Source organism: Limanda limanda, chromosome 15 (assembly GCF_963576545.1).
Source record: "Limanda limanda chromosome 15, fLimLim1.1, whole genome shotgun sequence".
NCBI classification, from domain to species: domain Eukaryota; kingdom Metazoa; phylum Chordata; class Actinopteri; order Pleuronectiformes; family Pleuronectidae; genus Limanda; species Limanda limanda.
The window spans coordinates 12068229-12093092 of NC_083650.1; the positions used below are offsets into that span (position 1 = coordinate 12068229).

General features: G+C 42.7%; 2 protein-coding genes across 2 annotated transcripts; both read left to right on the plus strand.

Annotated features, from left to right (window-relative positions):
- The first annotated feature begins 574 nt into the window (after positions 1–574).
- On the plus strand, positions 575–15021 carry oga (O-GlcNAcase). Its single transcript, XM_061086839.1, has 18 exons — positions 575–1055; positions 2067–2118; positions 2215–2312; positions 2501–2631; positions 2711–2882; positions 2984–3082; positions 3427–3711; positions 3826–3984; positions 4123–4313; positions 4588–4863; positions 4962–5165; positions 5620–5794; positions 8957–9042; positions 10130–10234; positions 10573–10664; positions 11292–11484; positions 11593–11752; positions 12397–15021. Exons 1-18 carry the CDS (start codon positions 887–889, stop codon positions 12531–12533), a joined length of 2784 nt encoding a protein of 927 aa, XP_060942822.1. The 5' UTR covers positions 575–886; the 3' UTR covers positions 12534–15021.
- A 1041-nt stretch (positions 15022–16062) lies between these two features.
- npm3 (nucleophosmin/nucleoplasmin, 3) lies at positions 16063–19890 on the plus strand. Its single transcript, XM_061087261.1, has 5 exons — positions 16063–16265; positions 16430–16515; positions 17151–17270; positions 17368–17461; positions 19190–19890. Exons 1-5 carry the CDS (start codon positions 16193–16195, stop codon positions 19291–19293), a joined length of 477 nt encoding a protein of 158 aa, XP_060943244.1. The 5' UTR covers positions 16063–16192; the 3' UTR covers positions 19294–19890.
- Positions 19891–24864: the final 4974 nt, after the last annotated feature.

Consider the following 24864-nt stretch of genomic DNA (forward strand, 5'->3'; position numbering starts at 1 on the left):
AAGTACAAGTGTATATACTTCCTGGTTGTTGAGAACAGACACAGAGACAAAGACCCGGGTCACAACCATACAGTAGGCTGTACGTCACAACAACAGAGCAGAAGCTCCTCCCCTCTGATGGAGCTCTGCTGCATAAGTAACACAGATGAAGTAACGTGGATTAGAATCCAAAGATATATGAAAGAGAGTTATCTGATGTGCTGCAAGAAAATAAAATGTATGAACAATTGTCTTTAAGTTAATGCATATTATTGCTCTTGTTTACCGGAAATAAACCAACGTTTTTCTACTCTAGTATTTTAAGCTTATTTCTCCTTCCTTATCCAGGCTGTATACAGATTTAAATGTCATGTAGGGTAAGAGATCAATCAGCTTTTTGCAGTTTATATATGATTATGAAAACGTGTGTTTTTATTTCTCCTAACTTCACCCAGAGGCTGACATGTGGAGCTCTGTCTGCCGGTGTGTTGTCTATCTTCTACGCGCGCTGACATCTTTGTAGTGTTTTGTCACGCAGATCCAGTTTGGACCGGTTTGAGCTGGTCTCCTGCGCATGCGCACTGGGTGTAAACAGGAAGACACGACAGGACGAGCCTACGGGACCGAGGAGACGAGGATCGCAGGAAAAACAACCAGCCTTTGCTTTTTCTTGAAATATTAACCGCGACATGTTTTGCAACGAGCTCGCTCATTGCAATTCTGTTCGCGTTTCCCAGAAACAGCCGCTGGAGTTCGGACATTTGTGATTAGACTCGCCGATACCGCACGCAAGCTAACGCCGAGCAGACAGACGCTTTGGTTCCGTCCGGCTTCACTAAACGTCACAAAACAGCTCCGTCGTCTCTGTGCAACTCGGCGGCTTCACACCGACCGTGGTTCCGAAGCAATGGTGCAGAAAGAGCAGCCGCTGGAGGAGGCTCCTCCGGGGGACGCAGAGCCCAGCCCCAGCCTCGGCTCCGGAGAGGCTGGTGCCGAGGCCCCCGGCCCGGTGGAGGAGGCCGGCGTCGGAGTCGAGTCCACGGGCCACAGGAAATTCATAAGCGGGGTCGTGGAAGGTAAATGTGACAGTGTCGAGCTGATGCAAACCAACGTGAGCCAAAAGGCAAAGACATACTGCAGTGACCCTGTGGGAAATGATGGTGATCATTGGATTCAGCTGCAAGAATCCTGTGTAAATTCACCTTAATGATAAAGGGGCAGTTGGGCATTACATTATAATTTACATCAATAGCAATTTTATGATTAATTAGTCAAATATTTAGCTGTTAATCGAATGTTTCTCATTCTCTGCTCATAAAGAAGAGTTTGAAACCACAACCTTCACTCAGGAGCACAAATCTGTCTTTAAAGCTGAATGAAATGATTATTGTGACAATTATAGATATTCACTGCAATTCTGCCTAGTAAATTGTACATGCAAATTATAATCAATAGTTTTTTAACACTGAATTCATATGTAAGGTGGGTAGATATCAGGAGTCGAATAAAAACAGCCATAATTTCTAGGTAACATCTGCATTAATACAAAGAATACTTTGTTTTTGCCAATGTCATTTTTCTTATTCAATATTTTGTATGTTTGGCTTTGGGTGAGGTTTAGAAGAACTTAAACTTAAAAATATTATCTTCTCAAGTCATGTGACAATTTTATTTGTTCCATGTGTGTCAATTCAGTACAATGAAAAGTTTTGGATGAGAGGAGCAGGTCAGCTCGGCATTAGGAACAATGCCATGGTAGAAAATTAAATAGATCTCAATATAAGTCAAATACAATACTAAATACATATGAGTGTGGGGATGCTAATGGGAAAGCCAAAGTAGTACGTGTAAAATCAAAGTGACAAGTTGTTACAGAGGTAGAGTGATGCTTATTATTGTCGTTTGTCATACATTTTAATTTTTTTTTCAATAAGTAAAAATACCATGTTTTATGGTCCCTTCAGCCCAAACTTAGGGGAAAATTGTTAGTTATAGCAGTATAACAGCTAAGTAAGCACAGGAAATGGTTGTTGATTGTCAGCACTGTATACTGCATAAAATAATTAATGTATTGTTTCCTGAAACAGGCTTCTATGGTCGACCATGGACGATGGAACAGAGGAAAGAGTTGTTCAGAAGGTATGGTGAAAAATATTGAGTGATGTTGAAATTAATGATGTTATATGCAGATGTTATGAGTTGTTATATTTGCTTCTTCAACAATGCATTTCGCAGGCAGCAGAAATGGGGCCTGAACACATACCTTTATGCACCTAAAGATGACTACAAGCACAGGATGTTCTGGAGAGAGCTGTACTCAGTGGAAGAAGCAGGTGGGTGTTCACATCACAACAATCTTTGCATCAGCTGTTGTGTGGCAAGTGAAATAAAAAACTGCCTGGTTATCTTAAGTAAAAGAACAGTAAGTATATTCCATATTTTAAAATGTGACATAAAACTTTAAGATAGGTTTAAGCACAAAAAGGCGCTGAGTGAGTGACTCTCCCCAACTGTCTTGTAGATCAACTCATTACGTTAATTGGTGCTGCTAAGGAGCATGGGATAGAGTTCATCTATGCCATTTCTCCCGGACTGGACATCACCTTCTCCAGTCAGAAAGAGGTTACTGCTCTCAAAAGGAAGCTTGATCAGGTAATGTGACATGTGTAACAACTCTTCATAATAACCTCAAGAGTTCAGTGTATTTTACCCTTTCCCCTCCCCTCCGCAGGTTACTCACTTTGGCTGCAAGTCATTTGCCTTACTTTTCGATGATATCGAACACAACATGTGCCCCGCCGACAAAGAAGTGTTCAGCTCATTTGCACACGCTCAGGTTTCCATTACCAACGAAATCTACCAGTACCTGGGAGAGCCTGAATCCTTTCTATTCTGTCCCACAGGTACTTCACATTTTAGCTCTAAAATCCTGCATTTATGTCAAAAACCTGTTCGATCCACGTGTTTATTCATGCTTTGTTTGATTTTGTGTCTCGGAATACAGAATACTGTGGAACCTTCTGCTGCCCAAATGTCCATCAATCCCCCTACCTCCACACAGTAGGAGAGAAGCTACTGCTTGGTATTGATGTCCTGTGGACAGGTGAGTCCAGGGGGCAGTTTGTACTGAATCAACACTCTAGGTGTGGCTGAGCCGTGTACCATAAAGCATTCCTAGAAATGCACACTAAACTCATCATTCTTCTAATCAGATCAATCAGTATACACACCACCTCCTTTGACGTCTTCTCTCTTTTCTCTATCGCAGTAATTTAAAAAAAGCTACTGTAAATACTTTTATTAACCATGATCTAATGGGGCATATAAACCAGGCTAAACAGTTTCCTGTCAACTGACTCACACCACTACTTCTGTTGAGCAAACCGTAACACACATTACTGAAGTAGATCAAATGTTTAACTGAGATATCTTTTGTTTTCCCCGAAGGCCCCAAGGTTGTGTCCAAAGATATCACAGTGGAATCAATAGAGGAGGTGTCAAAAATCCTCAAAAGGGCCCCAGTAATCTGGGACAACATTCACGCCAATGACTATGACCAGAAGAGGCTTTTCCTGGGTCCATACAAGGGCCGCTCCACAGAGCTCATCCCCAGACTGAAGGGAGTACTCACCAATCCCAACTGCGAGTTCGAGTCCAACTTTATAGCGATCCACACTCTGGCCACCTGGTACAAGTCTAACATGAACGGGGTGCGCAAGGATGTGGTCATGAGTAAGTATGAGCCCATAAGTGTACTTAAGTGTGATGTCTCTGTGTGGTGTTCATATGTTGGAATGCGGGTCATTCATCATTCTGTGTTTGTTTCTCCAACTTGCCCTTCACCAGATGACAGTGAGGACAGCACAGTGTCCATCCAGATCAAGTTAGAGAATGAAGGCAGCGATGAAGAGCTGGAGACAGACATGCTCTACAGTCCACAGCTCGCTCTCAGACTGGCTCTAACAGAATGGCTTGGGGAATTTGGTGTGCCTCATCAATACAACAGTATGAGTAGTTTCATTATAATATTATATACTCAATGCTTTTGTGTAGCTGTACAAGTTGAAAATATATATATATATATATATTTACTTGTTGGACTGAAGAGAACAATGCAGTGAATTTGTTCTCTGTCTCCTTCAGGCAGACAGGTGCCTCAGAGTGGTGCCAAAAGCCCAGTTATAGATGTGTCCTCCATGGCTGCACCGTCTCTCTGTTCCTCCACGACAGTCACAACTGTGTTCCAGCAGCCCATAATGTCTCCAGCCATGCCGCCTCTCTGTCTGGATCCGCTCTCACATCCCTTGGACACAATACCTCAGGATGAAGAGGAGGTAAGGAGGATTATTGTTACCATTAGAAAACTGTAGCACTTGTATTACCCATATACTTGCAAGCTTCTTTTATGAATAAGGCTTCTTGTTTATGTGGATTAAGTCTCATTCATGCAGTTAAAAGGACTTCATTCTCTCTGATCAAGTTCTCGTGATTGTTTTTTGCTTTTTGATTTTAAATTAACTTCCTATCTTCAAATATTTGATTATTGGAGAGGACAAAGTCTGTATTTCGTTTTACAATTATTATTTTTCAACTTCCCTTCCCGTGCAGGTTGAGGTGGAGAAGAAGGACTCAGATGAGGAGCCCATGGAGATGGTGGTTGAGAAGCAGGATGAGCCGGAGCCAGAAACTGAAGCAGACGCTGAGGAGAAGTGTGTTGGTCCTATTTTGGCCGACAAGATGGCTGAGGACCTGAAGCCCATGGATACAGACAAGGAGAGCCTGTCAGAGTCAAAATCCCCTGAAGAGTGTCTCCAGGAAGACTGTGGAAGTGATATTGCCCCTATGCAGACAGACGACCAGCTCAAACAGGTGCCGCAGCCATTTGTGAGTTTAATTTTTTCTTCACTTGTCTGAAATTTAAGACAAAAACAAGTTTGAATTCCCTACAAAGTTATATTAATGCTGCATGCATGTGTCCTCAGGACGTGTTTGTGCCTGGGCCCAACGAGAAGCCCTTGTTCACAGCAGAGCCCCTCACAGTTGAGGACCTGAGCTTGCTGGCAGAGCTGTTCTACTTGCCTTACGAACACGGATCCAAGGCCATGCAGATGTTGAAGGAGTTCGACTGGCTGCGAGCCAACAGCAGCGTCGTCAGCGTGAACTGCAAGAGGAAGGAAAGTGAAAAGGTGGGTTAATACGTTGATGTTAACACATGAGCTGAGTAAGAGGCGAGAGTCTTATCTGTGAAGACTAGTTCATCATTAACTGAACTTGCTTGGGATGTTTGCTGAAAACAAAATGGTGGATGTGTACTACCCATACTGCCCATTGGGTGGTGTGGTTATGACAGGAGATGGAGTGTGCTGGCACCACAGATCATGGTGTTCTATGCTTCCTTAATAGAGCCCTTCCTCTGAAGATATACTTGCTGGTCAAAGTTCAGATTTTAACAATAAAATTATAGTCACGTCACTATTGTCATCACAACCTGGCTTACTTAAATAAAACCGAACTGAGGCACACCTGTGCTTTTTGTGAAAATGTCTTATGTACAAAAAACAAATATTACAAACCAAAATGAGTTAGTGTTGTGCTTTTTGTCAACCTAATCTGTTTACATTTCCAATCGCTGTGTGGCAGGTAGAAGAATGGCAGACAAGAGCCGAGACGTTTGAGGAGATGTGCTGCTCCGTCATCCAGATGTTCACACGTCTGTCCAATTCCGCCAACCACACCATCCTGTATGACCTCTACGCCTACATCTGGGACGTCAAGAGCATCATTTCTATGGTCAAGTCTTTTGTCCAGTGGTTAGGTATGTATGAGGTCAACCATAAAGTGCATACTTTTTGAACACAGTTAGAGAGAAGTAGGCTGATCTTAAGTCAAGGAATCCTGACTTTTACAATTTTTAAAACATACTTACTCCCAATCATATTTTAAAGACATTTCAAATTATTAAAAAGGAAATCACTTATGATTGATTCTTTAGCTGCAGTCCAGTGCTGTGTAGTAACGTAAGGCAAATTAATAACACACACATCTTTCACAGTCTATTAACAGTTGATAATACTACAGATGAAAGATATAGAGAAATTCCGGCTGTTAGTGATTTTGGCCAACAAGGTGAGAATCCAAGTAGTGGCTAATAGACACCTACGGGCAAATGCAGCGCTGCCATAATAGTTATGGTTCTATTTAGAACATTTTGATTGTTTTTTGTTTTTCATTTTTCTTTTTTCTGACTGAATGCCGCTTGCACTGCCAGCCTCGTCCTGATTCACTCCATAACAAGCTGCTCCATGTTAGCGATATCTAAACTGGGTCTCTGTGGCAAACTCCCAGCAGGGTTACTGCTGCTTGCTGTGTATCCAGTAACATCACTGCTGCATTCCCACACAGACAACACTTGCTTCCATCCCTCTGTCTGTGGGGATGGGCGCCAGGGGGGGGCGCTCCCCACCCCCTCCTCCATGCCCTAGTGCGCACGCGAGCTTGGAAAGCAAGTTGACTGACTGACTGTGGAAGGCCATTCTGGTGCATAAACTGAAGTGATGGAATTTGTCTTTTCGGCTGGTTTTGACACAATCCATATGGATATATTACAGGAGACTTTAATATATCCATATATATAAATTGTGTTGTCACCTCACTTAGTTTTCTCTAAAATGAGGCTGTGGAATAATTTAAACGATATCTGCTGAATCATTCGCTCAAACTGTACCAGGATGTGATCCATCACCTTTTCAAAGGAAGGATATTCTTTCTCCCTGGCCTTGTTCCGACCTGGTATTGACGCATGCGTCACACACCACCACCGTGGGTGTGTTCACACCTTTACTTTGTGCCGACCACTTGTGATTGGATCACTCTCAGGACGAGTGTTAATACCAGGTTTGAACAGGGTCTCTGACTTTCTCCCTCTCCCTTCCTCTTTCTTTCCCTCTATTTGATGGTGCACAGTGATGCAGTTTGAGTGACAATCAGCCCTATGATCACATCTCCATTTCTTCCTGGAGTGTTGTTTTGACTAGTCCGAAGCACCAGCATGGCCTGTAGGTTACTCCCCGTAACCCAGTTTCATTCACAGGTTTCTGTCGGACCATGGTAAAGCTGAGGACTGTAGCTCCCAGTACACAGCAGGCAGCATACCCACACTGGCATAACTATATAAAAGATCCACACTACTGGATAAAAACACCAGTAAATTCAGTGTATAAATATAAAGTAATTCTTATTAACAAGTGGAGTATTGTTAAGTACTGCTGACTTCTGTTGTTGCTATAAGCAGGTTTTTTGCATCAGTCCACATGTTTTCCCCTTTATAGAAGCTGTGCAGCCGGCAATTAGTCAAAACCTCCCTGGTTATTGTATTGAGAACACTTACTAATAACTATTCTCCACTGTTTTCTCCCTTCATCATGTACAGATGGAAGAATCCACAGTACAAGTTTCTACTGCTATTGGATCGACAGTAGCCGATGTGTGCACAGTGCAGGCGTTGTGCCTTTCTTTTGTTTGTGTTAGCAAATTTATTTTATAAATTTTTTCTTTAAATAGATCTTTAAATGTAAAAAGATTTGATTCAGAGGAAAGGAAGTGGCCCTCCGCATGAAGTCACATTTTGGGCCGCGATTTTTAGCTTTGAAGTGTTGACTCCCAAATTTCTCCCTTTGGCAGCGTCTCTCTAACTTGTTTTCTTGTTTCTGTCAGTAGGCCCATAGAAATGGCGCAGACCAGCCCGATGCACATACTCAAGGGAATTTACACTTGGCTTTTAAAATCTAATCGGGGCACATGATCCTCAAACTACACAGGGATATATTTCTGACTGTGTAGCTACAGTCTGTGTGTTCACATACATGCAGGTTGGACCATGCAAGAGGTAGAGTTGCATGTTTTCTGCAGAGCTGTGAATGTGTTAAAACAATGCAGACTGAATAGATCACTCAAGTGGATGTAAACCACTTAGAGATCATTCTTTTGTCCGTTTTGTGGTTTTCACTTTGGGGTGAGCCAGTTCACAGTTCCCTCCTGTGGGTGCATCTGCGTGCTGGACTGCGTCAGGTCGACAGAGGAATTGTTTGAGCGATATATTGAAGTTCATATGTGAGGCAGTGGATGTCCTGCCCGCGCGCTGCATGTGTCTGGTCACATGACAGGAGTCCTCATCAACCAGGGTTAGAGCAGCATCAAAACTGTGTACGACCTCTATGAGCCCTGAGTGCTTTTATACTGCTATTTATATGCTTTGTCCCTTCTACATATTCCATGATGTTTGGTTTCTCTGTGGCTTTTAACAGAAAGCCAAGAGGCCTTTTTAGTCAGGGACTGCTCACACAATCAGGCCCCTCTCGCTCCGTCTCCCTGGTTCGACGACTCCGTCATATGACGAGGCAGATAAAATGAGAATGTGACTTCACACGGGGTGCTAGGATCAGTGGGGTGACGGCAGCTGAAGCTTACCTTTGTAGTCTATAGGCAGTGTGGGTTTTGTTTCTGAAGGTCAATATTATATTTATGAGCCTGTCATCTTATCAAATAAGAATAACACCAAGTGGGCTGAACGGCACTCAATTCTGTTCTCTCTCCAGTTTTTGGAGAGTGTGCGTGCACGAAATAACTTATCTCTAAAGACCTGCATACCGCGTTCTGTGCAACAGTTTGAATAGATGTTTTGACACAGTGAAGGTCTTAATTTGTCGAGTTTTTAAAAAATAACTTATATCTCAAATCCGATTCCGCCTTGCAAACAAGTAAGCTTTAGTTGCTGGAGCCCCTATTTTATCAAATGTATTTCCTCTGAATACAATTCCCAAATTAGGCCCTTTTTATTTTTTCATGAGTAAACCAAAATAGATTTATTTATATCGATCATGCTAGTAGAAACATATGACCCCATCTCCCTGCTCCCTTCATCTGTGTCAGAGAGCCCCATCTTGTGGTAACAATGTCCGCTTGGCTCTGCTCCTAACAGGGTGTCGTAGTCAGTCCTCAGCACAATTCCTTAGAGGAGACCAAGAGCCCTGGGCCTTTAGGGGAGGTCTAGCAGGAGAGTTCCAGGTATCTAATGCACTGAATGTACAGCTATGGAAAAAAAGAGTGTTGTGAGCAAAGAAGGCGATGGTAATATGTGAGGAGGTATGAAGGGCTTTGGTCTGTCCAAGGTGAGCTGATAAGAACGGGTCGGGCTTCATAACAAAGAGGTTCCTTCCCTTTCACTTTATCTCCAAAAACATTCATGTCCTTGTTTTACTTTGGGATATTGTCAGTGAGTGTGAGGGGAATTGGTGCCCTGATACCCGTCCTGACAAAAAACGGTTACAGTCGGTTTGGCCTTTTCTGATTGACATCATTTCAGTTTCTTTCAGCAACTGCCCAAGGAGATGCTGCTTTTCCCTAGCGCACGCAGCGCAAGCGAGCATGGCTAGGTTTTTATTTCCATGACATCTCATTTCTTTGCAGGATGCACAGCGCACAATTTACCAAGCCAACCCTTTGCAAGCGCACGCGCCAGCATCGCAGCGCCAGCGAGTACGCAAGCATGTTTGCAACGGGAAAACTCCATGATCAAACGCAGCTGCCCAGTCTCAAAGTCAAACCTCCGTACTTGGAGAGTAGCAACACTCATGATAGCAACTGATCTGCTACTGAATGACTCAGTTAGCTCACAATTAATTTGCCCCTCTGGTTTTTTTCCTGGAGTTCTCTCGGCCTCTCTGCGCCAGCATCATTATTTTTCTCAACAGGAGGGTCCCGCGCAGCGAAATATTGCGATGCCGTACAAAAGGAAAAGAAGCATCTCCTTCAGCCAGTAAAACCTTAGTCAGACCAAAATACCACCCTTGTCTTATTATATTTGAAAAGCCAATAATGTCTGTGCTTGTTGTGCCATGTTCCTCAAGCAAATTGAGAAAGACGTGATGTTTGCTCTCGTTGTCTACTGTCAGATCAACAAGGAACATCAGTTTACATATTTATGATTTTTGTTGTTTTAATACATGCCGTTCCAGAGTGCTTTGCTCTCTTCTATAGTTCCTTTTGGTTTGACAGTGGCTCAGCTGCAGCAAATGCACAGTGAGGCATTCAGCCAAAGCAGCCCACCACCTGGTGTCAGTGAAACTGAACCTGTTTCTTTTGATGCCCACAGAGATTGTTGCCAATAGAAGGGGCAAACGATCTTTTCTACCAACCACCACCTTCAATGCCAACCTCCAAAATCTATTCCATCAGGCCCTACTTTCCCAAAGATGAGGTAAGATGTTTGTGCATTTTAGGCATGTCCTCGTGCACCTTGAGGTATTTCGTCCTTAAGTGCCAACAATTACTGCGCATTAATAATGTTTATGAATGTATGGCAGCGGAAATTATGTTGGCTAGTTACAAGTACTCCCAGCAGGCCTGGCCTAGTTAAAGCTGGGAATGCTGTGTTATCCTCCACTGCAGTTAATGAATATATGTGCCGGATGTAAAGACGACTTCAGACTGTTAACTTCTAACGTTTCTCTATTTATATTGAGTTTCTCTTTGACATTTTTTGGTTCAACTCGTACACCACAATAACAGCTATATTGGTCCTTTCTTTTTTGACAGGGTGCTGTTTATAAAATCTGTAAAGAAATGTACTCTGAAGGGACGGAGGAGGCTCCTTTCTCGGATGACGATCCAGACCTCATAGCAGACAGGTAACACATGGAGATGTATTTGTATAAAATGGCTGTAAATTCTCTTCTCAGAAATCTCCTGTCTGAAAAGAGGATTGGTTTCAGAGTTTACCCGCAGTCTGCTTTTCACACATGAGCAACACAGTGGGAGATTTTCTGCACAGGCGTGTTTAAAAACAGCAACAAATCGTCTGCATTATTCAGGCGAGAGGTGGAGCAGCCGGATGCAGCAGACAGAGGCAGGAAGCCAAGTGTTAGCTCCGCTGCGGAGGTCACGTGATTTTCTTGACAACACACAGACAGCATTTTCGGCTCTTGTCACCACAAACTCTTGACATCTTCGTCAGTGTTATGTGTGTGTGTATCACTGCTTTCTAACCCGGAGATACATTTTTTTTTCATTTTTGCGTCCGTCACCCGTTAGAGACATTATCAACCCCCCCCCCCACCACCATGCTCGCTTGTGGGGAATCCAGCAGAATTCTTTGTTCTCTTCGATGCTTTGTTCTCACATCGACTCCTCCTAGACTTCTACCAACATTACGATAGGATGCCAGGCAGAGCGCCTCACTCTGACATTTGCCTCACTCACAATAGCACCCAGATACAGAGTGCATGTCTGAAAGCAGCTTTACTGTTTCCTCACAGGTTAGTGGGAGGTCTCCTGAGCCTGAGTTCAGACTACGGCTTTGTGCTCGAGGACGATGAAGGGATCTGTGGCTACGCTCTCGGTACAGCGGATGTCCAGCCCTTTATCAAGACATGCCAGTTGAACTGGATTCCCTTCATGCAAGATAAATACCACAAACCTGACGACCAGAAGGACCTCACCGAGGCCGAGGTAGGATCTCAATCCATCTCTCCTAGTATCATTAATCCACTCCAGGTGCAGTGTCTCCTATTGTTGAATGTGACTTAACCACCTTTATTCTCTCTGATGTCGCTGCAGAAGATGATGTTGAGTTTCCACGAAGAGGAGGAGGGTCTCCCAGACTCTTTCCTCTCCAACTTCCCCTCTCTCATCAAAGTTGACATTCACGCCAAGGTGACAGACCCCAGTGTGGCCAAAAGCATGATGGGGTGTCTTCTATCTTCTCTTAAAGCCAATGGTAGGTGTCTGAAGTCTTGACAACAATGGTCTGTGGTGTTACTTGTATTAACTACATAAAGAACATATTGTATTAGTTCTATTAGTAACGTGGTTTAAAAAATATTTAATTTATCCCAAATAAGTTTACTCAGTGTCACTGCAGCTGAAGTTAAAAAGAAGCTCACAGATCTTTATCTAGTTGAACCGTGAAAATGAGACCAGAGTCCAAAACAACAGGCCTTTTACTGAGCTAAGTGTTCATAGCACATAGTTAATCCATGTTATGGTAAGAAGCTTCTACTTAAAACCATATGTTTAGACATTCTGTTTGTATCCTGAACCCACTCAACTGAAAATGCTAATTTTGTGTCTCAATGGCCACATTTAACATGCAGTAAAAACATAAACATAGCATAACATTATATTTGGGCAACAATTTATCCCAAAGTAATAACAAATAATGTTCGTGTAGCAAGTCATTGAAATCAAAGTACAAAAATGAACCTGAAACTGTCCAAGCACCGACGTAAATAACCTTCTCTTCCCTGTGACATTGGCACTGGTTCATTACTAGTCCGGGACACAGCAGATTATTGTCCGCTGAACACCATGTTTGCCCAAACTGGTTTTTGTCTGACTTGTTTTCTTTTGTTCGACTCCCAGGGTCCCAGGGTGCTTTCTGTCAGGTCCGTCAGACTGACAAGAGAATGTTGGACTTCTACAGCAAGCTGGGATGCTTTGAAGTGGCTAAAATGGAGGGCTTTCCCAAAGACATCATCATCATGGGACGCAGCTTATGAAGAGTCGACCTGCTCCAGTAAAACACAGAGAAAGCAAGTCAACGTGGCTGCAACATGTTTGCTACCTTCCTGAACAAACCTTCCATGATGATTTTATACTACATTACCATCTGGGCGAGCCCCGGGAGAACTCATTTTAGGATTTGTGTACAGAAGCACAGCAGTCGCACACAAATTCCCCTGTGCTGCCCTCAGAAGCTGGATTCAGCAGATATGAAGCCAAAAGGTTGAGGAGTGATCTGTCAGTTGATTTGAGCCGACATAGAAGAGTGGAGCTCTAGCAAAGATTTCTAGAGTCTCACCTCTCAATTACCTCCAGGAGGCAGAAGGCGATAACTGTAAGCCGTTTTTCTGATTTCATCTAGTCGCCAGAACATGGATATCGCCCGTGTGCTCGGACGCAAAGAGTCTGTATCTGAAATGGAGGCAGAGCTGTGAAATGAGGGCAGCCTGTATCTCAGGTAGTGTCTCACTACCCCCACGTCCTGCTTTGCCAGCTTTGACGCAGAGAATAGCACAGCTGTCGATATAAGTAGGACACCTTTATACAGAATGTGAGGTGCTATGTGAGACTTTGCCTTCTTTCATCAACACATCATGATATTTCCAATTCCTCCAGCAAAGCCTATTAGTGGCTTATTTCTAACCAAACGTGGTGATGCAGAGTCTGCACACGTGAAGGTTGGAGACTTGTAGTTTTGGGGGTTTGTGATTAAAACTCGTCACAGATCAGTAAAGTATTTGTCGAGACTGTGAAATACTCAGCTGGGACACCCTCTGAATTAGCTTTCTAGTAGTATTAGACATTTGCAAAACAATATAAAATCTTCTACAAGTTTACAGACCTGGTTCTCGGCCTGTTTTTGTTCAGCGCTTTGCTTTCGGCCATTTGTTTTTCTATTTTATCATTCAGCTGTTTATTGCTTATTTCCCCTTTGAGCTATTATTGCCTTTTGGTTCATTGCCTTTGGATTTTAGGTTTATATTGCAGACCTCCAGTGTCTTCTGTGGAGGTTCTGTCAAACACAAGGTTTAGTTTGGACATCAGGCTGGTTGTTGCTCAAATTCAAGACACAGCCCGACGCTGACAGTCGCTTAGTCTTAGTTTTGTCTCACCAGATCCCACACTCGGTCACAGACATCCTCCAGTAAACCTAAGCTGTCTGACAAGGTTTATACTGGCAGAGGAAGCTCTGACGAGCATAGTCTCGTTAACTAATGTAAAATTATGCATTTACTATATGTACAATTTCTTATTTTTGTCTTTCATAAGTTTGTGTAAGTAGTTAAAATTTAATTGTTTACTTGTATATTTAGTTCATCTGCGTTCCTCTTCTGCTTGAGAAAATCGACATTTCCTGAAAGCAGTACCCAGTGTGACCAAAATCTTGATATTTTAATCTGCTATTAAAAAAACATTTTTACACAGTTTACTTACATCAGGTTAAATAATAATAATTTAAAAAACACTGAAGCTTTATGCTCCTACTGTCCCAAAGCAGCGCACGTCTTCATAACCACTATGTCTGCAGTTTCTAGATCACCATTACTTATCATTTATGATCAGTTTACACTGTCGTGTGGCATCCGTCTTCCCTCCCTGCTTAGTTTCCAACATCGCACATTCTCAGATGAATGTCCTCAGTCGGGCCTCGGCGGGCACAGCCCTCACCGAGGTTCTTCAATCCTGTCACCAAAGTGGCACTGGCTCCCGCACTGTTGAAATGTAGCTATGGGAGTATGAAGCAGAAATTCCTGGGCCTTCTGAGACGTGTCCTTTGAATGTTTTATATTCTGACTCATTTCCCATTTTGTTTTTTGTAAATCTTATATAGTTGATTAAAAAAAAAAGCACTTTGACTATAGATAGGAGTGTTCTGTTGGTTACCTGAGGATCATCAGTTGCTCTTAAGTAGCTGCCTGCCAATGTGATGTTTTATACTGTGTACATTCATCATGTGCATGAGGTGTATTGGATTTGCTGTGGCATTAGATTGACCTCATCTTACGCTCCAAAGAGGGAGAAGCATGCCATTCACCTCTAAGAGCATAATACTGTAGAATATAGACAGTCTGTTGACACTGTCAATCATAACGTGTTATTATTTTGTATATCCTTATAGGGACTGTGGCTGACATTTTGTTTTTCTTGAAGGAACTTGTTACATCACAAGGTTTTGTACATCCGTCCGAACTGGTTTCTCTTTTTTTTCTTTTTCTGGAAGATGTGAAACTCACTTACAGATCTGATGTTCGTCTCCTTAAACGACAGCAGAACCTTAATTCTTGTTTTAAATTTTGCAGTCTTTGCCGACGCTCGAGCTTTCTCCTCTGGCAACCGGGTTTGATAGAAAATGGGCTGTGACTGAGAGAAAGGACTCCAATTGTACATTTTCATTTCCTGAGTTTGGGGTATCATAAAAGTGTCAGTTTACCAATGTAAAATTTGTATGTAAGATACATAAGATTAAAAAGTAATGAACCATGATATGTTACTTTGCTGCTTTGTTTTTGTCTGTGTCGCTTCACAAGGAGTTTTAAATCTACTACTCGTTTTTAGTTGTGACAAAGATAAAAGTTTACGCCTGTGTGGACAGATATTCTTCAGCTGGGCCAAAGGATCCTCAGGTATTCAGCAATACTGAAGTTGTAGTAATATAATATTATATAAAATCATGATATATTATATATATAAAAATAATAAATTTATAATATTTTTCACCTTTAAATATTTTATTCAGCAATGAAATGCTTAAAAGCAAAACTTAAGGCATAATAACGAAATATGACGTAAATAAAATACATTATGAATAAAAAAGAAAAGAATAAATTGTAATGAATATAATTGTCAATATTAAACAAAATAAAAAATAGTCATGATAACACAAAGAGAAGAAGCAATTAATCGATTTTCCTCCACATATTATTTAGTAATAAATATAATCTAATATAATAGTTTGGATCCATGGTTGGAAACAACATACACTCCTGATCAAAAAAAAAGACCAATTAAAAAATTGCATGAATTTGCATTTTGCACTGTTGGATCTTAATCCAATTGAGAACATTTGGGGATGGATGGCAAGGGAAGTTTACAAAAATGGACTTCAGTTCCAGACAGTGGATGCCCTTCGTGAAGCCATCTTCACCACTTGGCGCAACATTCGCACTAGCCTTTTGGAAACACTTGCATCAAGCATGCCAAAACGAATTTTTGAAGTGATCAACAATAATGGTGGAGCTACTCATCACTGAGTCAGTTTTTGACACTTTAATTTCTGTTTTAGGAGGGTTTTTTTTGAGCTGTGGTCTTAAACTTTTGATCAGCTGATGAACAGCCTACTTCAGTTAAATTGTTGTTTTCAATAAATTGCCTGCTCACAACTTTTGGGCTCTTGTTCCCATTTCTTCTTTTTGCATTTTGAAACTCTACTTAGAACCTTCCTAAGATTCAACTGGTCTTAAGATTTTGATCTGGAGTGTACATGAGTGAGCGTCGGTCGCACGGTGATGACGCGTCAGCCCGGATCACAACCTGCGACGCTTGTTCTTCGTGAGGAGCTCACTCGGTTGAAACGTGTCTCCAGTCAGACCCCCTCTCCCTCTCCCTAACCCAGTGAGACCCAGTGAGACCCCCTTCATCCCACCGGCTACACAACATGTCCTGTCACATGGACTGCACCGACGACCACGGCATGCGAGGCCAGTCTAAGCTCGAGAGCTTCCTGTTCAGTAAGTCACGCTTTCATTCAGCTCCGTGCGAGCCCACGTGGGTTCCCCCCGGAGCCCCGTGGCCGCGGGAGACACGTGGGTTCCAGGCTGTGGAACTCTGTTCTACATGTGAAGGGAGAGAGAGAGTGAGGTGTGTGACCCTGGTTGTGTTGTTTGTGTTGCAGCCTGCGAGTTGTCCTCCAAGGTCCCGTTCTTCACGTTCCAGGCGGACGAGGAGGAGGAGCTGGAGCACTTCCTGGAGCTCAGGACGGTATGTACCTGGAGTGTGGCGGGAGACCAGAAGTCAGCTTCACTGTTCACTGAGGCCATCACACTCCTCAGATCCACTCAGTGCAGTGCTGGGTCCTGATTGTTGATGTGGTAACAACATGGAGCAGTGGCGGATTTAAATCAGGAAGGGGATCCATTATATTTCTCACACCTACCAGTCACCTCAAGATTCAAGATTTTTATTGTCAAATGAACAGAGATAACATGAAGTAGTCACTGTCAATGAAATGCTTGGGTCACACACTCTCTTTAAGCAATGCTCAGTAATTTCAACCCAAAAAAATAGAAATAGTATAAAATAGAATAAAAAATAATAAAATAAAATACCAATGAAATAGAATAGCAAAAATTTTAAATAGAAAATAAAATATATCTTAAGTCTTTTCACATCTCAACTAAATCAAAGTACTGATTCGTGATGAGTTCAGGTGTGTAGGGGACACGTCACACATGCAACTCATTCTGGACAGATTTTAACACCAGGTGTGAGCAGACTAACTCTCTCAGGATGGATGTGGACACCAGGTGTGAACAGGGTCGTACTCTGATGTTCTCTGATGTCGAGCCCGACAGTTTTTAAAACACTTTTATCTAAAATCCATCTGATTCCCTCAGATTTGTCTGGGAGCCGGCGCCAAGGAGGAGAGCAACGTGGTGGAGGTGACGGCCATGAACCACCAGGGGAAGACCGTCTCCGTGCCCATCGCCAACCTGCACATCAGCTGTCTGCCCATGGTACCGTGCATTGTCGAGCTCACTTCCTACAGATCAGATCACGCAGCCGAGGCCTGAGTTTTACATCTGGTTGTTTTGTCTCTCCTCTTCTCCTCAGGTGAGTCTGGGGGAGTTTGAGCTCAAAGCCCCGGTGACGATCCGACTCAAGGCCGGGACCGGGCCGGTTAATGTCAGCGGGCTGCACCTTATTGGTAAGGAAAATCATTTCAACTCTCCCAGTACTTTCAAACCACTAAGGCACCACACTGCCAATATCTCGGCTTTTGCATCTAAGTTCTTCGAGTCAAGCTGCAAAATATAATCATTCCTTTTTGACCCATATCACTAGCCTGACGTTGTCATACTCATGATTCTAGTAGGAGTATGAGTCTAAGATCACTCGATTGGGCTGTGATTATGGGGCGTGTTTCAACCGCACCAGGGAAAAAAATGCCTCTTCGCTCAATTGGATAGACCTACAACCAATCAGAGCAACGTAGCATGTGACGCGGCAGGCATGTTTGTGGAAAATAAAGTCAACCCAATCGTTCTATGATTACGTAACTGTTGATCATCTGTCCATCATTGTAACCCCGCCCTGACAATGTGATTGGTCCAAACAGCTTCTTTTCAGAGATAATTTCTCGCCAACGGAGGGACTCCAGACCGAACTTCCCGACCAAAAAATATTGTGGTCGTCTGGCACCCAGGCTACCATATCACATCCCTCCACTAAAATTCGTAGTAATCTGTTCTGTAGTATTTCTATAATCCTGTCGACAAACAAACCAACCAACAAACATTCTAATGAATGAAGGTAATACCTCTTAAGTTCACTGTCTAGCACTGGTCCAACAACATAAAAAGTAATTTGGTCAATCAATAAATCGTGAAGATCATCAGCAGATAAATCAAGCCTTTGCATGTGGATAAAGAAAGCAGTCGCTAAGCAACCGCTGTGATTCTTCACAATCTGAAATACTTTATTTAGTTTCTCTTGGATTTGACCCGATGACATCAAAAGTCAGATTCACCTCGAAATGAGATTTAAGACCTTTGACACGTTTGAGGTGAAAGAGTTTTTTAAAGTCGACTGAAGCTGTGTGAAATATGCATTTATCCTCACTGCAGGGAAAAGCTCTGATCAGGACCAGACCTGTTGTGTTGAACCCACAGCTGGTTGTAATGAGCGTGTGCAGCCGAGTGTCACTGACATGCGGTCGCTTGATGAGGCAGATTAAACGTAGCAGCCTCACTGATCTTTTAACTCAGATTCACACAAAGACAGTTGTTACCTCTGCAAAGGAGGTTATGTTTTCACCCCTGTCCCTCGGGTGATTGGTTTGTATGTTTGTCGGCAGTATTACGCAAAAACTAAATAACAGATTTCCACAAAACTTCAAAGGGAAGATCCAGGAAACTGTGAGGATTTTGACAATGTTACAGATTTCTCACAATTATTCATGGAAGTTGGTGAAAACAAACAGGCGTGTTTATGTGACTGATATTTATGAGTGTGTGCAATTTGATAAAAATATGTATCTAGAGGATTTAAAAGTGGTTTCATAGGGCTGTAGGCTTTTTCCAGCTGCTGTCCGGCGAGGGCCAGTCACACCTACGCGAATGGACGAGAATATCGAGGGTCAAAGTTAAACTCCACAGGAAGCAAATGTTTTATTTGCCTTGTCGCTCACAGAGGTTGAAAGTGAACGGGAGGTTCACCCCTGATATATTTTCAAATGTGTGACCGGGTCTTAAGAAATAGAGCCACAAACCTGTGAAAAAGCAAGCTGTATCTGAGATCATGTGGATTCATTCAGGAATCAACAGTTTATACGTTTGCTCTACAGTTTAATGACTTTGTCCGAATAAACATGATGAGTTTGGTGCAGTTCCATTAAATTTAAGGGGGCTTAACTGTGTCTTCTGTTCCTGTGCAGCCTCAGCAGCTGACGAGTCTGATCTGTCCGAGGAGGAGAGTGAAGATGACGAGGAGGAAGAGATCACCCCCATTAAGCCAGCAAAGAAGAAGCAGCAGAAGTAGGCAGAGAGAGAGAGGTGGCTGATTCTCACTCACTCACACACTCTCCGGTCGCTTTCGAGAGACGCCACAGATTTTTGTACCAGACGGACTCACTCTGCAGAGCTGCTACTTCTTCCACAGTCACATGACCGCTCAGCGTGGCTCAGCTTCACACGCTGTGGGAGGAAGGAGCATCACGACGGGTTCGGCTGTTCTCGCCTCTCCTCTCAGTCTGAGCAGTGTAATTAACTGCGCGTTAAGACATTCACTTATAGAAGAACTGTTTTTTTGATATGAAATGACACCGGGTGTTTTATACTGTATATGATGCAGTCACGCTGACATGGATTTACTGCACCTTTGCTTTAAAAAGAAAAAAGTCCTTAATCTCGAGTTGATTCTGGGATTGCTCGAAGAAACGGTTCTTTTCCAAAGTTTACGTGCGTCTACTCTTGAAAAGAAGTTTCCTTATTATATTGTTGTCTCAGCTGAATGGTGCAGTTTACATTCGTACAGTTTATTAAATGTTTCACCAGAATTTCTTCATTTCCACTTGTTTGTACTTTCAAATCACCGTTTTTCTATGTGACATAAATGTGAAAACTTTGTACACTTGGACGCATCGGCTTGTTTTCATTTTATCTCCCTTTTTAAAATCACACAAATAAAACTAATATTTTTAGCCTATTAAGGTAAAAATATATGTATCCACATGGTGACTTAAGTTAAATGCAAGTTTTCATAGGACACAGGGCAGGAAATAGGTTCTAATTTAAAAGACCTGTAGAACAAAGAATAACTCCTTAATAACCACAGTGTGTTTTTGACAATCTGGGACGTGCTTAGGGACCAACAACCAGAAAAAAAAATGCCAAACTGATTTTGCAGTAAGGGGAAAGTTGAGGGACAGAATCCCGAACCTTTCACATTGCGGAGCTCCACACGTCCATGAGGGGGTAACACTAACACAACTTTCCTCCCGACAACTTGGTCATGACGGGTGCTGCTATGGCAACACGAGGAATGCACTCACCACCTGTGTGTTGCACTTGTCGGCAGCTTTGTGCTAACGATGAGACGGGACTGAGGGAGGAGGCTCCAAGATGAGGAGGGCAGGGAAGCTTTCATCAGAGGAAGCTTAAATAAATGATGGTGCATTATCAGGGTGTGTGTTTTTCTTCCCCTCTTTAAAGCCTCGAGTGCCTCAGTTGGTCGTTGTTATTGCGACGGGAATGTCAACTGTGAGGGGGGGGGTTGATGAGAGGGAAACAACAAACCCATCGCTTCACCTCCTCTGGACTGCGATGGTGATGGAGTAGCTCGGGCTCTTCCGGGGGAATACGATTAATTGTATCCCACAGTGCTGCACTGTTAAAGCCCCTGAAAGCGTCACGTGACAAGTCGGCAAATCAACGAGCAACAATCCCACCAACGGTTAACGCCGCTGAGAGCAGGTGCCGCTGCTTCTTATTTTCTGACTCATAAAGCACATCCATCTGCTGTGTGCCGAGTGGGAGTTTGTGAACCTTTACTCAACTTTTATTGGGTATAAGGGTTTTATGGTACAGTGTCTGTGTGACCTTGGTGTGGAGGGGACAGATGTGTCCAGAGCAGATGCTCCAGTCTGTAGAAGAAGCAGCAACATGGGGACGAGTGTTGAAATCAAAGCAGAGATCATCAAATAATATAATGTTGTATAGGAAGAGTTACCTCTGATTTCTGTCTTCTGTTCTCACCTTCATGTCAAACTCTGAGGACATTTTGGGGCTTTATATTTGCTTTGTGCATAATTTAGCTTTAAGTTCCAGTCATTTTCTGTACACTGTATATGCAATGGATAACTAGAATGGAACTCAGTAGTGGGCACACTTCTTCAGAGGCAGATTTAATCAAGATGCACCAAATTCCATACACCTAAAGATATTAGTCTGATCTGGATCTGCTTCAAAATAAATGTAAGCGTCATTTTCTTGACTTTTAAAGCTTCTTCCACCAAGTGTTGTATCCGTCTAGTTTTGTACTGCAGTTAATTAACAAAACAAGCATTGATAAAAACATGTCCTTTGCAGAGTGAAAATCTATATTTATAAGGACGTGTTTTATAAATTTCATTCTTTACTTCAACGTCCTTTATTCCTGCACGTGACAGTGAGTGCTTAGCAATTGAACATCTTTAAATGAGCATAAAATCTCATTACAGCATTTACCGATCAAATATATGAGGTGAATTTATTTTTAAGTTTTATTATCTGTAAAAGAAAAAGTGGCCTCATTAATTTCAGTACATTAAGAGAGGGGTTAGAACTGCTGATCTGTGGGAGCACACATTCCTGGATTTTTCATTTCAGCTTTAATACAATTGATTGATGATTGAAAAGTACCATGCAGCCCAGGGAGTGTAGTCAAGTATAAGCAGCATCTTTACCAGAGAGTGGCTCTTCACAAATATGGATGATGCTGAGTTTCTCTTTTATTTTGGCTCATTAAATAACAGAAAAGCTTCTCTCTGGCTCCGCCCTGGTGGCGTTGGGTCAGAACGACAGCCGGGGACGTCCAGGTGTTCCGGTCAGCTCGTCACTACACTCTGATCCATCGGGGAGAGGCATTGTCAAAGCAGCTTAGGTTCATTGTAAAATCCACTGTAGCGACAAACAGGGGTAAAATGGGCAGATTCATGTCCGGTCGCTACATAATGTTTCCTATTGTGGCCTGAAACACGGAAAGCAATCAGCAGCAAAATATCTCAACTCCCCAACATACGACATGAAATACACTGGGGAAAGATTAGTAAGGTTTAACTACTAAAAACAATAACACAATTGTGAATATGCTTATGCATATTGGTAGATCTATAGTCAACACTCTTGGCTTTAAAACCAAAATTACGTTCATCAAAAGACGCATAACACAGCTATAAGAGAAGTGGTCTAGTTCCCAAACATAGACTGTAAATAAAGATGGACGACATGACGGCTCCGAAAAAGTGAAGCCAAAGCCACCTGGTGGACGGCTGCGGTAAAGTTCATAAACCCTGCCTCCTACATGTTAATGGATGGCACCACACTAAAAAGTCAAAGTACAGGTCAAACACATTTTTCTTAAAGATGGTTCCTCTCACTTTAGGCAGTTGTTCGTTCAAGTGTAAGTTTGGCTTTAGTTTGTTATTCAAAATTATGAAGAAGGGGGGAACCACCATGATTGACAGCTGACACCTACTCGTGATTGGTCGAAAGCGTGTATCAACGGGACCCTGTTACCACGGTTCAATCCCCCATTACCACCATGCAGACTCACCAGTCCGTGCACGAAATGGCAACGTTTGTATCTGGGATCTTTTAGCTTCATTTCTGGACAGCGGGAGGAAGTGGAGATGCAACGTCCATCTTCATAAACAGCATTTAGCATTTTTAACATGCAAATGCTGTTCATCCATCCAGTAGATTTGTAAGTGTTGATATAAAGATGATTTTTAGAAAGTTAAAGTTATTGAAAACAGAAGGAGAAACATTATGTCTCCATACTGAACTCCAGAGGAGACAAGGCTGGTGGATTTTCCGGTGCCTGAGCAATAAGTCTGACTGACAGCTGACTGGAGATGTTGACTGTGTCTGTCTGAGTTTTCTGCTGCAACACGTTCCCTCTGAGACACTGTGCTCACATTCTGTCAGTTTCATCTGGCCCACAGCGACGCAGGAGCCGGGCCATGTGGCACACAACAAGAGGCACAAGTAGCAGAACTAATTGTCACGTAGGCAAAACTGTTCTACTTTTAATAAGTGCCACTTATGGAGAAAGGCAGTGCAGTAAAAAATATGGTTCACTGAAATGTTGTGGAGTAAAAGTAAATCTTCTCTCTGAAGTATAAAGCTGAAACATGAAAAATGTATAAACAGAACCTCAAAAAAAAGAAGTTTGAAAGTGCTGTACTTCAGTAAAGACACTTCTGACATGTGTCACTCTATGGCCCTAAGTTACTATGGCAACAGCTGAAGCACTTTGTATTCTCACTCGGATACAGCTGTTCTCCACAGTGGGATTCTGAAATGCCCTTTAATTATGAGCTGCAATGCTCACACACACACACACACACACACACACACACACACACACACACACACACACACACACACACACACACACACACACACACACACACACACACACACACACACACACAGCTCCACTGGCACGACTCACCTGCACACACACACCCTTCCTGTCTCTGCTCATTTCACTCATATACATTGTTTTAATGTCGCCTGTTTCCCTGCAGCTCAAACGCGACAGCGGGCTGGTTTATGTTTCAACCATTTCCAAACCGCAGAAATAGATCTGAAGATCAATAAACATCAGCCATGGATCTTTGTCTTTGATGTGTGTGTGTGTGTGTGTGTGTGTGTGTGTGTGTGTGTGTGTGTGTGTGTGTGTGTGTGTGTGTGTGTGTGTGTGTGTGTGTGTGTGTGTGTTACCCCGGATTGCAGTTTTGGCACAGATTTCAAAGGCCTTATCAGATGAAGGTTAGCATTCTGCATGGTCGACAAGTAACCGCTCTGTATGCATTATGCTCTATATGTCCATGTTCCTGTGTGTGTGTGTGTGTGTGTGTGTGTGTGTGTGTGTGTGTGTGTGTGTGTGTGTGTGTGTGTGTGTGTGTGTGTGTGTGTGTGTGTGTGTGTGTGTGTGTGTAATACTTAAGTGTTGCCATGCCGGCCACCTCTCACATGCACTGCTGAACTGATGGAACAGTTACACAAGCTGTAAATGTACTGGGATTCACATCAATAATGTTTATCAAGGGCCTGAGCTATATAGGAAGATTTGTTTAATTTAATATTGCAAAACGATTCATCTACGAAGCCCCTTCCTTAAATTCCAGGGACTGACACTTAAATCTTAAGTGTTTAGGATGAAGCTCTCCTTTTAAAGGGATAGTTCACCCAAATATGGAAACTCACTCTTTATCTACTCAACCACTAAGCCGATGGAGGGGTGGGTGAAGTGTTTGAGTCCACAAAACACTTTTGGAGTTTCAGGGGTAAACATCGTTGATATATTGATGTATTGATTAAAATGGTGACCGATTCCTCACGTATAATTAAACAACAAAACGTAATACGACTCGAAACGGCGTTATCCACATGTTTTTAACCTAAATGTAAAATAGTATTGAGTAGATGAGTGGATTTTCATTTTTGGGTGAACTATCCCATTGAATCACTACTGTTAATGTTTTTTAATAAAATATATCTGAAGGAAGATAGTTTAGTAAATAACGGGTAAGAACGTGTGTGTGAAACAGAGATAGAGCCCACTCTCACTCCCACTCTCTGATAGTACCTCTAGCCAATGGATAAAGCACACAAACAACAGCTGCACAACAGCTGACAGTTCCCCATGCATTGAGCACACACAAACAGACACACACACACACACACACAAAGCAGGCCCACAATCCTGCTGCAGGCAAGGGCGTGTTGTAATCATACATATACAGCTCCAACACACCTGCCACAACAGAGCACAGCTGTCAAGTGCATCACCCTTCACCCTATATGTTACTTCAACCTCACACACACACAGACACACGCACAC

Excerpts from the sequence above, each read along its gene's own strand:
- npm3 (XM_061087261.1), top strand. The coding sequence starts at position 16,193 with ATGTCCTGTCACATGGACTGCACCGACGACCACGGCATGCGAGGCCAG. Across the intron at positions 16,516-17,150 it reads ACTTCCTGGAGCTCAGGACG|ATTTGTCTGGGAGCCGGCGC; the intron begins GTATGTACCTGG and ends TGATTCCCTCAG. Across the intron at positions 17,271-17,367 it reads ACATCAGCTGTCTGCCCATG|GTGAGTCTGGGGGAGTTTGA; the intron begins GTACCGTGCATT and ends TCTTCTCCTCAG.
- oga (XM_061086839.1), top strand. The coding sequence starts at position 887 with ATGGTGCAGAAAGAGCAGCCGCTGGAGGAGGCTCCTCCGGGGGACGCA. Across the intron at positions 1,056-2,066 it reads CATAAGCGGGGTCGTGGAAG|GCTTCTATGGTCGACCATGG; the intron begins GTAAATGTGACA and ends TTCCTGAAACAG. Across the intron at positions 2,119-2,214 it reads AGGAAAGAGTTGTTCAGAAG|GCAGCAGAAATGGGGCCTGA; the intron begins GTATGGTGAAAA and ends TGCATTTCGCAG.